The sequence below is a fragment of the Aristolochia californica genome, unplaced genomic scaffold (assembly GCF_029961685.1).
Source record: "Aristolochia californica isolate CCGP_79_NKW_82.1479 unplaced genomic scaffold, dmAriCali1.0.hap1 SCAF_10, whole genome shotgun sequence".
NCBI classification, from domain to species: Eukaryota; Viridiplantae; Streptophyta; class Magnoliopsida; order Piperales; family Aristolochiaceae; genus Aristolochia; species Aristolochia californica.
The window spans coordinates 34,569,430-34,582,155 of record NW_027181771.1 but is presented as its reverse complement, the minus strand read 5'-3'; the positions used below and the strand labels follow the sequence as shown (position 1 = coordinate 34,582,155).

Genomic DNA, 12,726 nt, shown 5'->3' with positions numbered 1-12,726 from the left:
CGCGTAGAACATTTCCAGTTCATTGGGAGACCATGAAACTTTACTTCTCTGCTGACTCCTGTGCTTTCCGGGTGGAAAACCTTGAAATCATACAATTGTGACACGTATCCCTCCTCTCTACCGTCAAAAAGCTTCTCTCAATTAATTAAAAAATTGTATTTTAATTTATTTAATACATTTCATTATCTATTTAAGAATTTTTTAAAATATTTTTTGGGGGTATATATTTTATTACCTTATATTTATTTTTAATAAAATATAAAATTTAAATTTTATATTTTACATTTTGTTATAGATTTAAGACATTTTCTAATTGAAAAAAATATTTTAGTGTTTAAATTTGTTTATGTACATGTTTTATTACCTTCTTTTTTATTGTAACAAAATATAAAATTTGTATATTAATTAATTAAAAATTATATTCTAATCTATTTAACACCTTTCATTATCGATTTAAGATATTTTTTAATTTTAAAAAATCTTTTGTAAGAAAAAAATTTAGTTTTTAAAAATCTTGTTTCTCGACACATGTTTTATTACCTTCTATTTATCATAAAAAATATAAATTTTGTATTTTAATTAATTAAAAATCATATTATAGTCTATTTAAAACCTTTCATTATCGATTTAAGATATGTTTGAATTTAAAAATATTTTTTAAATAATTTTTTAAGTTTTTAAAAATCTTATTTGTCGATACATGTTTCATTACCTTCTATTTATTCTTATAAAATATAATATTTGTATATTAATAATTTAAATTATTTTATTCTAATAAATGATAGAGATAAACATAAAGATAAAGATAATGATAGAGATAAAGATAACTAGTGATTGAATTAAAGACAAACTCAAATTTTAGAGTTGTAATCATCTACTGTATCTAATTCAATCACTAATTATCTTTATATCTATCATTATCTTTATATTATTATTGATCAAGTATACACTATTTATAGAGTTACAATAGAGACAATACATGATTACAACTCTACAATTTGAGTCTATCTCTACTTCAATCGTTAGTTATCTTTATTTTTATCATTACCTTTTATCATTATTTGTATCTTTATGTTTATCTCTATCATGCCTTTGCAAGATGGAGTTCCAAGAGGAGAGTCCAATCTTGATATTAAAAAATAGGAAGTGTGTTATCGGAAATGGTTTGGAGAGAACATCGACACTGGTAGTGGCTGAGAAGAGCAACAACGGAGAAGAGCAGCGGCACTAGAGGTGTCTTGGGTGGACAAAATCGCATCAGTGGAAGGGCAATGGTTGGGGCGGATGAAATCACATCATCCGGTGGAAGATTAGCGGCTAGGGCGGACGGAGTTGCATCCTTCGGAGGAAGAACAACGGTTGGGGCGAACGAAATGATATCGTCTAGTGGGAAGAAGTATTTTGTAGAGAGTTATTTTATTTTTTATTTTAAAGAAAAATATTTCTGACGAGATTGCATGGATAAGTGGAAAACAAAAGTACCGGGTATGGCGGCGACAATGGGCTACAACTACGGAGGCTGCTTCCGATAAGGATTTCCAGCGACGACAAATTGGTTTTGATTAATCTATCGGAAGCTCTGATACCATGTAGAATATATGAATGAAGAATAATATTGTCGTGATTATTATTGATCTGGTATACACTATTTATAGAGTTACAACATAGACAGTAGATGATTACAAGTCTACAATTTGAGTTGTCTCTAATTCAATCACTAGTTATCTTTATGTTTATCTCTATCAATCAATACCTTTCATTATCGATTTAAGATATTTCTAATTAAAAAAATATATATTTTTAAACTATAATGGCTACTAATTACTTTACACCCATCATCGTTGTCATCCATCAAACGTGTCTCCGCCATGGTATTCTATCTTGACTTGGGATTGATTAGGTTGTGAAATATGAGTTTGGTCGCCTTAACTTAGCCGGGTTTGAACTCGAGGTGAATGGAAGGAAGAAAACTCTAGAAAAAATACATAAAACAGTGAGTCATACCCGCCCCCTCCAAATCCATGTCAATCCGGTAATTGTTTGAGAATCGTCCATATCACTTTAAAACTTTCTTTATATACTAACTATTAACAAGAACCACATTCTCCATTTCCTTTTCTATTTTGTTTCTAAAAAACAAGAGCCCCCTAGAGCGATGCAAACAACGTTTTTTCTTGTAAAATAAAATTCTTCGTTTGCATGATATGACAACGGTTATCTGGGTTAGAGTTCAGTAAGAAAAGAAAAGGTTAAGGTTTCCCTATACACTTGAGAAAGCTCAATCAAAGTTGTCAATGTAGCCAAGAAAACTCCATCGAGTGGCGGTGAAGGGAGGCCATCGGAGGGATTCACATAATCTGGGGAATCTATATAATTTCCTGCGGTGATATTGAAATTCAAAAAGTAAAAGTCTTAGTTGTAATTAGAACTAGAAACAAAAGCCAAAAGAATAAATTATAATTTCAGACACAAGAAGCTAACTCAGACGAGTAAAGGCAGTTGCTGCATTGACCCACTCTTCTACCTTTTGTCTTCCATTGCCTTAGTTACTAAGATGGGTAGAGAGTCCAATTAAGAATAAGCTAGGTAACCAAGGGTGGGTTGAGTCCGACGAAATCCAACCCCAACATTGACATGGTATGGTTGACAGTGAATGCGAAATCATATGTTTCTACTAGGGATATTCCATGAATTTAGACGGTAGGTTTTTGCATGAATAAGAATAGTCATACGAATTTGGAGGTAGTTTCTTGTATGAATAAGACTAATCATATGGGAGTTTAGACCTACGCAGTTTTTTGTATAAATAGGGCTACTGGGTTTGACCGGCAAGAAGGGTGGTGCTCTGGTTTTTGAACAGTTTCTTTCTTCACACGAAGAAAGACCAACCAAATCAATAGAATACCAAACAACTATGGTTAACTAATGACTCCAGTGTTTTCCGAGTGGAAGAGATTGTCAGGAAGTAATGGTTTGTGTCAGAAAGATATGGGTTGATAAGACAAAAAAGGTATTTCTTTCTTTGGCGTGTGCTACACTCAAGCAAAAATTAAAATGTGTCTCTCTCAATTTTAATTTTTTGCTTGTGGGGACTCGATGCTGCTGTAATAGAGTAAACTCTTGAGACTCGACGCTAACGGAGAAGCTTTGAGACTCGACTAATACAGCGAAGAAATTTTTTTCTCTTTACCGTCGCGTGAAGCCGTGATGCTACTACCGCAACAGAGAAAATTTTTTTTCTCCTGCCGATTCTTGTCAGTTGGGCGTCTCCAACCTCAGCGTAGAGGGAGAGAATGGAGAAGAGAAGAGCGATGTTTCCTCGATGTAGAGGGAGAGAGCAGAAAAGAGAAAGGGTAGTGTATCCTCAGTGTAGAGGGAGAGAACATAGAAGAGATAAGAAAAGCCTCAGTAGAGGCTCTGTATGTTTTTGCTTCTAACTTGAGGTGTTTGGGCGTCGGCAAGTCTTGGGAATCTCCATACAGGTTTCACTGTCTTCTTTACAAATCTGTATTTATGTTATCTGCAGTGCTAGATTGATTTATGGGTTTGTAAGTTGAGAATGTTGTAAACACTGTGAACATATTCTCTCTGTGATGAAATATTTGCAGCAGTTGTGGACGTAGTCAGATTTGGGCGAACACATTAAAATTGGGTTCTTGTTATTCTGCTTCCTAGTTAATCTTGTTAGAATTTTCTTAAAGACTGGTATCAGAGCAAGATTGTATAGAAAGTCAATAACGATCGAAAAGGTAACTAGATTTGAGTGGGAGCAATGGCCGTAGATGAAGGGAAGGTAAAAATTAAAAAGTTCGATGGGGTAGACTTTGGTTTCTGGAAAATGCAGATAGAGGATTATCTGTATCAGAAAAATTTATACCTACCACTTGAAAGAGTGAAGTCAGACACTATGAAGGATGAAAAGTGGAAGCTCCTCGACAGAAAAGCCGTTGGAGTTATCTAATTATCGTTATCCAGTAATGTTGCTTTCAATATAGCAAAGGAGAAAACCACAATAGGTCTCATGAAGGCTCTCGCCAGTATGTACGAGAAGTCGTCAACCTCAAACAAGTGCATCTGATGAGGCGGTTGTTTAATTTACGGATGATAGAAAGAACATCAGTAGCTCAACATATCAACAAACTCAATACAATTACAACCCAATTGAGTTTAGTTGAAATTGTATTCGACGAAGAAGTACATGCTTTGGGAGTGTTATGACATTTCCGATCTACTAAGCATTTAGATTGTATTCCAAATGTATCTTGGAGTGCATTCTATTTTTTTTTGTAATAATTAATTCTTACCATTGACATTGTATAGACAGGAGATTGGTTGATTTATTGCTTCTCTAGTTAGGAAGTTGCCTTGTGTTTGCCATAGTTTTTTAAGTGAAGTTTTGTGGGTTTAATGTACCTTTTGGCAGGCAGAAGTGTCCTTAATCTTGCAAGTTTCTACCACTTATTGTTTCTAGTTTATTTAAATTGGCAGTGAATTTATGATGGGCATTGTTTACCATGTGGGACTTCTAACTGATGATCTTTGAACTGTATGTGATATTGATACAGTCTCGCCTTGGAGGTGATTCCAAGACACTACTGATGCTCCTTAATATTTCTCCTGTACTTTCTTCTTCTGGAGGATCACTGGACTCGCTACGGTTTGCTAACATGGTTAATGCTTGTGAAATTGGACCAGTGAAGAAGAGCAGGATAGGCGATCTCTCTGGTTCGCCTGGCGAGAGCAGGGACTCCAAACCTTTTAACATTAATACAACTATCTTCACATCTTTTCGGAAACTTTTCTGTATTTTGAATTGTAAAGCTTTATCCTGGTAGGGATCCCTTTCAGAAATTCTCGATGGCCAAGGCTGAACCCAGGCCAAAGAGGGGGTTTGGAAATAGTTTTCAACGCCTCGGTAATCTGTCTCAGTAACTGCGTCATTGCCCCAGGCGCCAAGATGAATAAGATGCTGCTCTGAAAGGGTTTTTATCTGCAATATTCGTCTGTCGTCTATTTGGGACTAAATCTATGTGAGTCTACGAGGCATTCCACTGGTGAATTATTTATTTGTTAAAATCTTTCATATTCATCTGCTGCCTCCCGCCGGCTCTTTATCCCCTCTTCTTCATGAATGGCTCCTTTACCTTCCGCCGCTTCAAATTCCCTCGTACTGAACCTGCAGTGTGGGTCGTTTCTGCGGACGCTCATTAACGCCAAATGCTTCCAAGGGGGCCGGAAACTCTGTCCCTCGCTCAGCGAGGTTCCATTTGGGTAACAGTTACTTGATTTACAGAGCAAGCGTCTTGGCTTGAGGACGACTGACCCAGCTCTGTAGCTCCTCTCCCTACCGAAAATGCTGGTTGTGAAGGCTGCGGCAACTGAAACGACGAACTTCCCAACATTAGAACAACCGATGACATCGTCGGCCTATCTGCTGCGTCTTGTTGAACACAAAGCAGCCCGATCTGAATACATCTCAAGGCTTCAGTTATGGAATATGGGTCGGAGATCAAAGGGTCTATCAGCTCCAGCCCTCTGTCTTCACACCACAGTCGCCATGCCTGTAAAATTATTCTGTATCGTGAGGTGTTTTGTTTGGAAGAGAGGATCTAAATTGGGATATTTGCATGAAAGACGTACGAATTCGAGGAGGCTTAAAGCCTGTTTGGAGCGGTAGAATCCTGTGTTTCTTCTCCCACTGAGTATCTCCAGTAGTAAGACACCGAAGCTGTAGACATCCGATTTCACTGAGAATAGTCCTTCCATGGCGTACTCCGGAGCCATGTAACCGCTGTTCCTCATTGAAGGATTGACAGAAGTCAAGACAGGAGAGGTGAGTGGATTGAAGAGTTGATGATGAATGCAATACGTTAAACACTAAGATCTGTGGTTTTTTTTCTTTTCCGGGTACGACAGGTTTCGTTTGATAGATCTGAGAGGCGCCTCTTTTCTTCAAAGAGAATGAACTGAGAAGAAGTGGAAAGAATGCTGCACTTACAATGTCCCAACAACTCTGTTTGTATTCGCTTGATTCTGAGTCCCTTCGAAAATTCTGGCCATTCCAAAATCTGATATCTTGGGGTTCATCTCATGATCCAGCAAAACATTGCTAGCTTTCAGATCTCTGTGAATGATCTTGAGGCGGGAATCTTCGTGAAGATACAGAAGTCCACGAGCAATTCCTTTTACGATGTCTAGTCGTCTTCCCCAGTCCAATTTACAACTTTTTGTTGGATCTAACAAGGAGGGAATCAAAACAATGTGGATTAGATATATTATGCCGTAAAGGGGAGATGAGTCTTGCTAAGCTAAGAGAGAGAAAGAGAAAGATCGCCAACCAAAGAGGTAGACATCTAGGCTTGTGTTCGCCATGAATTCGTAGACAAGAATTTTCTCTTCTCTCTCCATGCAGCAATACAAGAGCCTGACCAGATTTCTGTGCTGAAGTTTTGCAATCAAAACCACCTCATTCTTGAACTCGGTTAAACCCTGTCCCGAGCTTCTTGATAGCCTTTTAACTGCTATTTCCCTTCCATCAGGTAGAATGCCCTGTAAGAATTTCAAGGCAACCATGGATCTAGTATCATACTTTCACTCACGTGTTTCTGCTAAAGAAATAGAAAATCATTTTACCTTGTAAACCGGTCCATATCCTCCTTCCCCAAGCTTGTTGGAATCAGAGAAGTCATTTGTTGCAGCTTCAATGGTAGCTGAATCTATCAATGGCAAATCAACCCCAGTGATCTTATCCTCTTTGTCCACGATTTCTTTTGACAAGGTTTCGCTTCTTCCTATAAGCCCCATCGCCTTCCAAAGAGCTTGTTGGCTTACATCCTCTCCTGTGAGAAAAGTATTATATTATTTTCCGCTTATTAACCCAATCAAATGATCAAAACCAGATGATTATGTTTTTTTCACCTTTCTTCTGTCTTCTCCTTCTCCATGAACAATAAGTATAAGAAGCAACAAGACCAAATACTACAAGCGGTCCCATAATACAGACGATCACGATCCAAAGCATCTTTAACGGCACCCTTTTATTCGCCCAATTGTGTTCTGAATGTTTCCCTGATTTTCGATAGGGGAACCAGTTAACACTGCGCTAAACTATCAAATAAAACAGCCAATACGAGTTTTTTCGGAACAATTTCTGAGCAAGAAACTTCTAATTCTACCGCAATTTATCAGCAACGAAATGGGTTAGAATTCTGAGTCTTTCCCTGGTTTTGGAAAGGGGAACCAGTTGACACTTTGCTAAACTATCAAATAAAACGGCCAATATGAGTTTTTTCGGAACAATTTCTAAGCAAGAGACTTCTAATTCTACCGCAATTTATCAGCAACGAAATGGGTTAGAACAGAAATGACGCAACTAACCTGGATCAGCTATGGGTGGAATATTGGATACTGGTAGAGAGTCGTCGCCCGGGATCTTCCCTGGATTTTTTCGGTTGGACTGCGAGAAATAACTGGTATAGTCATACATTAAATAGCAGCTAGAGGCAAGAATGTGCCACCGGCTCAGCCCTTTACAACACTGCTCGTATTCTTTTCGCAGGTTCTCCAAGCACAACGAACAATTATCCCTGCTAATGTCCTGAGTACACTGTGCTACTCCATATTTGGAATAGTTTTGTCCTAACAGAGGTTCCTCAGCGAACAGAGACGACGCTTTGGAAGCATTTAAGATGAGTTCAGGGATGAGATGGTATATCGCAAGACTGTTATCATCTGATTCAGAACTTTTGAAGATGAAAGGTTTGCTGCCGTCTACCGATCCGATGAAGTCGTATGCATCGTAGTGAATCAGGCAGGAAGCTAACCCCCACAGGATCCCGTGGGTTGTTTTTGGGCATTCGAGTAAAATGGTGTTGGTGGCAAATTTGAGGCAACGTCGGCACACTAAGGGAGCCATATCATACCTGCAAAGCGCCAAACCGTAGACCCGGTCCTCTCCTCGCCCATAGGAGCTACTGTAGAAGCTTTCAGATGAGATTTTGGAGGATAAAGAGGCAAGGAGGGACTGCAGGTTTTGTGTGAAGCGGTCACTTATATGGGAACCTTGATTATTCGAGCAATTGTAGGCGTAATCAAAGTTTTGACTAGTGCAGAGGCCGAAGAAGGCAGGAGATAAGTAGCATATAGCGGTAATGTAATGGAAGGATTTCATGGCTTGTCTGGCAATTGCCTCCAAGACAGACAGGAAAGAGGAGTGGTGCTCTGGTTTTTTAACAGTTCTGTTCTTCACAAGAAGACAGACCAACCTAGTCAATGGAATACCAGACAACTATGGTTAACTGCTAACTGCAGTGTTTTCCGAGTGGAAGAGCTTGAAACGTAAAATTTTGGTGTCCGATGAAGTTTCTCTTCTCTTCTCTTTCGATCTGAATATGCTGGCAACACGTTTTTTATTAGAAAAAAGAAAAATCTTCGTAAGGATAATTGAGATGGTAAATCATCTGTTTTTTGATCGGTGAATCTTTTATGGAAAGCAGCTTTTCTAAAGGAGACGCTTTTTCTACAGATTATAAGGACATAAGTGAATGATTCCTGTTCGTATCTAATTTCGCTCACAAATCGTTAACGAGAAAACAAGATAATTTACTCCGAGCATAGGAAAAGTAACCAATGTAACAACCGGAGCTCGAGTTGAAGCACCAGGAAAGATTTTCGAACAGCACGTTGAAACTGTGCGCTAAATGGCTCAAATCTTTTAGGAAAACAACCCCACGGATCTTATACAAAGATTGGCCTGGTTGATACAAATAAATATTCCAACACTCCCAGCATGGGAAAACTCGTGGACAAATTCATCAGAAAAACCCGGGACAAATTCACTAAAAAAACCCAGGACAAATTCGGTGGGAGTGGGATTCGAACTAGGGACCAACTTGCTCTGATATCATATTAAAACCTCATATTAACAAAGAGCCGTTGAACTCTGCTCGTCGGGGAGGCACAACCGAGAAGAGGAAACAAAAAATAAAAATGATGTATTCTGATTATTCACTGTTTACAAGTTACAACAGAGGGGTAAAATGGTAACAATACATAATAATAAAATAATAAAATAAGAAAATAAGAAAAAAAGATATTTACATTCTAATACTCCCCCTCAAGGTGGCTTGTAAATGTCCTTGACAGCCATCTTGGACAACAAAGAAAAAAGTTGAGTAGAACGAAGAGGTTTAGTGGGCTAACTGGTACTAAAATCGAATGGGAAGTAATTTGAGGACTCCCGAAGTAATTCGTTCACGAATAAAATGACAATCTATCTCAATATGTTTTGTACGCTCATGAAATGTGGAGTTAGAAGCAATATGTATAGCAGCATAGGAGATTCAACTTTGACTTGAAAATCTTGAAGAAGTTGATGTAACCAAATAAGTTCACTGGTAGTAGAAGAAAGAGCTTTATATTCAGCCTCGGCGGAAGAGTGAGAGACTAAAGAATCACCAATAAAGACGGTTGTTTGCTTTTTGGCCTTCCAAGAGACTAAAGAATCACTAATAAAGATGCAGAAACCTATAGTAGATCGGCGAGAATCAAGGCATGATCCCCAATCAACATCAGAAAAAAATTTCAAACGAACTAGAGCACAAGGTGAGAATGCAGTTTAATATCACCAACAAAATGGACCAAAATTTTAGAATTATTGGGCAAAGTAACTATAGTGTAAGGGACAATATGTAAGGAAGCAAAAATATGAGTTTGAGGGCAAATATGTCGAGTAGCTCTTGAGTCTACAATCCAGAATTGAGGTGAAGAAATTAGGGGATTTAAAGACACAAAAAAAAAAAAAAATACCTACCAAGCAGTTGGATGTAGAAAATTCTGGAGTAGTGGCGACCTTTGCTGAGCTACTCAAGTGTGTAGAAAGCATTGACATGAGCTGCTGATATTGATTTGAGTCCAGATTTTGAACAAACTCCCAACAGAAGTAGAAAAACTTGATGAGTAGCAGCATGAGAATTGTGGTTGGTTTTGGATATAGATCTAGGCGGATAGCCATGAAGTTTGTAGCAATGAGCTATAGTATGACCAACATTCTTGCAATGAGTACAATAATACTTAGTCCTTGTTCTGATTCTGGGGAGCACTGTAATTTGAATGAAACTTCTGAGAGGTTTGTGAGCCAGGTTTAGTAACTTCTGTCTTCCTAGATTTAATTGCAAATGCCATTGTGTCAGTGGGAGTATTCGAACCAGAGGCATGAGTAGTCCTCCTTTGTTGTTCCTCTTGGACAACCAGAGAAAAAATACGATTAATAAGGGACATCGGATCCATGAGGAGCAATTGACCACGAACTTGGGAAAAAGAATCATCAAGGCCTATTAAAAATGACATGATATACTCCATATGATGGTAATCAGTAAGATTTTTAACACCACCACAAAAGCAATTAGGACGGTAATTACTCAGTTCTTCCCAAATAGTTTTCAGCTTGGTGAAATAGATGCTAACGGAATCTTTGTCTTGACGCAAGTTCATCAATTCTCGTTTAAGTTGAAAAATGCGAGGGCCGTTTCGTTGTTGAAAACGATCCCGAAGGTCGAGCCAAATCTCTCGGGCAGAGGCAGCAAAAATAACACTCGCTGAAATTGATTTGGAAACCGAATTTAAGATCCAAGAGATGAACATATTATTATTCCGGATCTAAGAGTTGAGCAAAATAGGATCAACACTTTGAGGGTCAAGGATGGAACCATTGACAAATCCCACTTTGTTTTTCACGGATAAGGCGATCAACATCGCACGACCCCAACTGATGTAATTTTCACCTATAAGCAACTACGAGACAAGAACTTGCCTAGGGGTGTCCGAATGGTGAGTATAATAAGGATTTGATGGTTCTTCAAAAGCAGAACAAGTCGAACTGGTACGAAGACCAGAATCGGAAGCACCCGTCGATGAATAAGTCTCCATGGAGTGATAAATAACCAACAAGTGAGATTTCCAATAAGGTACGAACACCAGGAAGGAACTGAATATGGAAAAAGGGGCACCGACCTGAGCTGACCACCAATGCAGCTCCAAAAAAATTTCTCCACCAGATCCTCCTCCAAATTTCTCACAAAAAAAATCAATTATGTTTACGCAACCTCAGAATCCTTTAGTCTTTCAAAGTCACCAACGAAACCAAAAACCAGTAACTCGCCTACTTCGCCGGCTCCATTTCAAACAACCAGAAACGCCCTTCTATAACGTAATTGAACTCAGAAGACTACAACACCACCGGCTTCGAGAAGCTTCACTTCCCTCGAGACTTCAAAGAGAATACCCAAAATCGTTAAACCTCTCGGCCAACAACAAAATCTAGAGATCTGGTATTACTTCAAAGAAAACGCCCAAAATCGGCACCCAAAATCACCAATCCTCTCGGCCAACAAAAAAAAAAAAAACCAGAAATCCAACCTCTCGACGAACGGAACCACAACATAATGGAAAAGAAAATGAAAGAGGGGCGAACAAAGTCTAACATCTTTGCCAACAGAACCTCAACGGAGTGAGAAACTAATAAGAGCTTCAAGAACTTCCGAAATCGACTCAGGTGGCACCGAGAACAGTCGCCGGAAATAATCGCCGAAAAAAGGCGAGAGAGATGGAGAGGTGTTCGTCGTTGGCAAAGAGCACACCTTGTACTGACAGTGAAAGAATCATAGCAGACGCTTCTCCTCCTGTTCTGATACCATGTTGAAACCAGTACGTTAAAAGGCTCGAACCTTTTAGGAAAACAACCCCACAATCTTATACAGGGATTGACCGAGTAGATACAAAGACTATTGGAATATTTGTTTGTATAGACTGGGCCAATGATCGTTGCCCCTCCCAACTTTCTGTTCTTCACACGAAGACAGACCAACCAAGTCAATGGAATACCAGACAACCATGGTTAACCGCTGACTGCAGTGTTTTCCGAGTGGAAGAGCTTGAAACGATAATTTCGGTGGACCCAGTTGAAGTTTCTCTTCTCTTTCGATCTGAATATGCTGGCAACACGTTTTGGATTAGAAGAAAGAAAAATCTTCGTAAGAATAATTGAGATGGTAAAGCATCTGTTTTTTGATCGGTGAATCTTTTATGGAAAGCAGCTTTTGTAAAGGAGACGGGTCAAGTTTTGTCTGCAGGAGACGCTTTTTCTACAGATTATAAGGACATAAGTGAATGATTCCTGTTCGTGTCTAATTTCGCTCACAAATCGTTAACGAGAAAGCAAGATAATTTACTCCGAGGAGGGGAAAAGTAACCATTGTAAAAAGCGGTGCTCGAGTTGAAGCATCCGGAGAGATTTTCGAACAGCCTCACAAACACTGGTTTTCGAACAGCCTCACAAACATGCTCGAGTTGTAACAATAAGCTTCGGATTAGGTGGCTGCTTCTGTTTATTTTAAAATAAACACTAAATAATACCTTGGGCGATGTGATCTACATTCTCGACAAACCATGTCAACCTGCTTAATGCTTCCTCAAAATGAAACTTTCCTTTTCTTGCTTATCTTTCTGTTTTCTGCCTCATTTCAATAGTGATCTCAGTCTCTCTATTTGGGATACGATGACTTCGTATCTGGTTCAGTACGAGTTCCGCCGACGCAACTGCTACTGACGCAAATCCTATGCGGTGACCAAGTTCCGGGTGAGATTAGAGAGGAAGGAGGACCATTCACATTATTTCCATCAATCTGTGGGAAATTGTCGTCAGACGACAGAGTGGTCCTTGTTGAAGAA

The 12,726-nt window shown here is 38.8% G+C and overlaps 1 protein-coding gene across 1 annotated transcript; it reads right to left on the bottom strand.

The window, feature by feature from the left end:
• Nucleotides 1-4,596: 4,596 nt before the first annotated feature.
• Nucleotides 4,597-8,348, bottom strand: LOC137938175 (cysteine-rich receptor-like protein kinase 10). Its single transcript, XM_068783163.1, has 7 exons — nucleotides 7,378-8,348; nucleotides 6,919-7,068; nucleotides 6,634-6,839; nucleotides 6,339-6,549; nucleotides 5,999-6,236; nucleotides 5,641-5,791; nucleotides 4,597-5,561 (listed from the first exon to the last, which is right to left on the bottom strand). The coding sequence occupies exons 1-7, from the start codon at nucleotides 8,168-8,170 to the stop codon at nucleotides 5,253-5,255; spliced, it is 2,058 nt and encodes a 685-aa protein (XP_068639264.1). The 5' UTR covers nucleotides 8,171-8,348; the 3' UTR covers nucleotides 4,597-5,252.
• Between the last annotated feature and the right edge of the window lie 4,378 nt (nucleotides 8,349-12,726).

Coding starts and splice junctions, on each gene's coding strand:
- LOC137938175 (XM_068783163.1), bottom strand. CDS start 8,170: ATGAAATCCTTCCATTACATTACCGCTATATGCTACTTATCTCCTGCC. Junction 6,840..6,918: donor AAGGAGAAGACAGAAGAAAG/GTGAAAAAAACA, acceptor CTTTTCTCACAG/GAGAGGATGTAAGCCAACAA. Junction 5,562..5,640: donor CTTTAAGCCTCCTCGAATTC/GTACGTCTTTCA, acceptor ATAATTTTACAG/GCATGGCGACTGTGGTGTGA.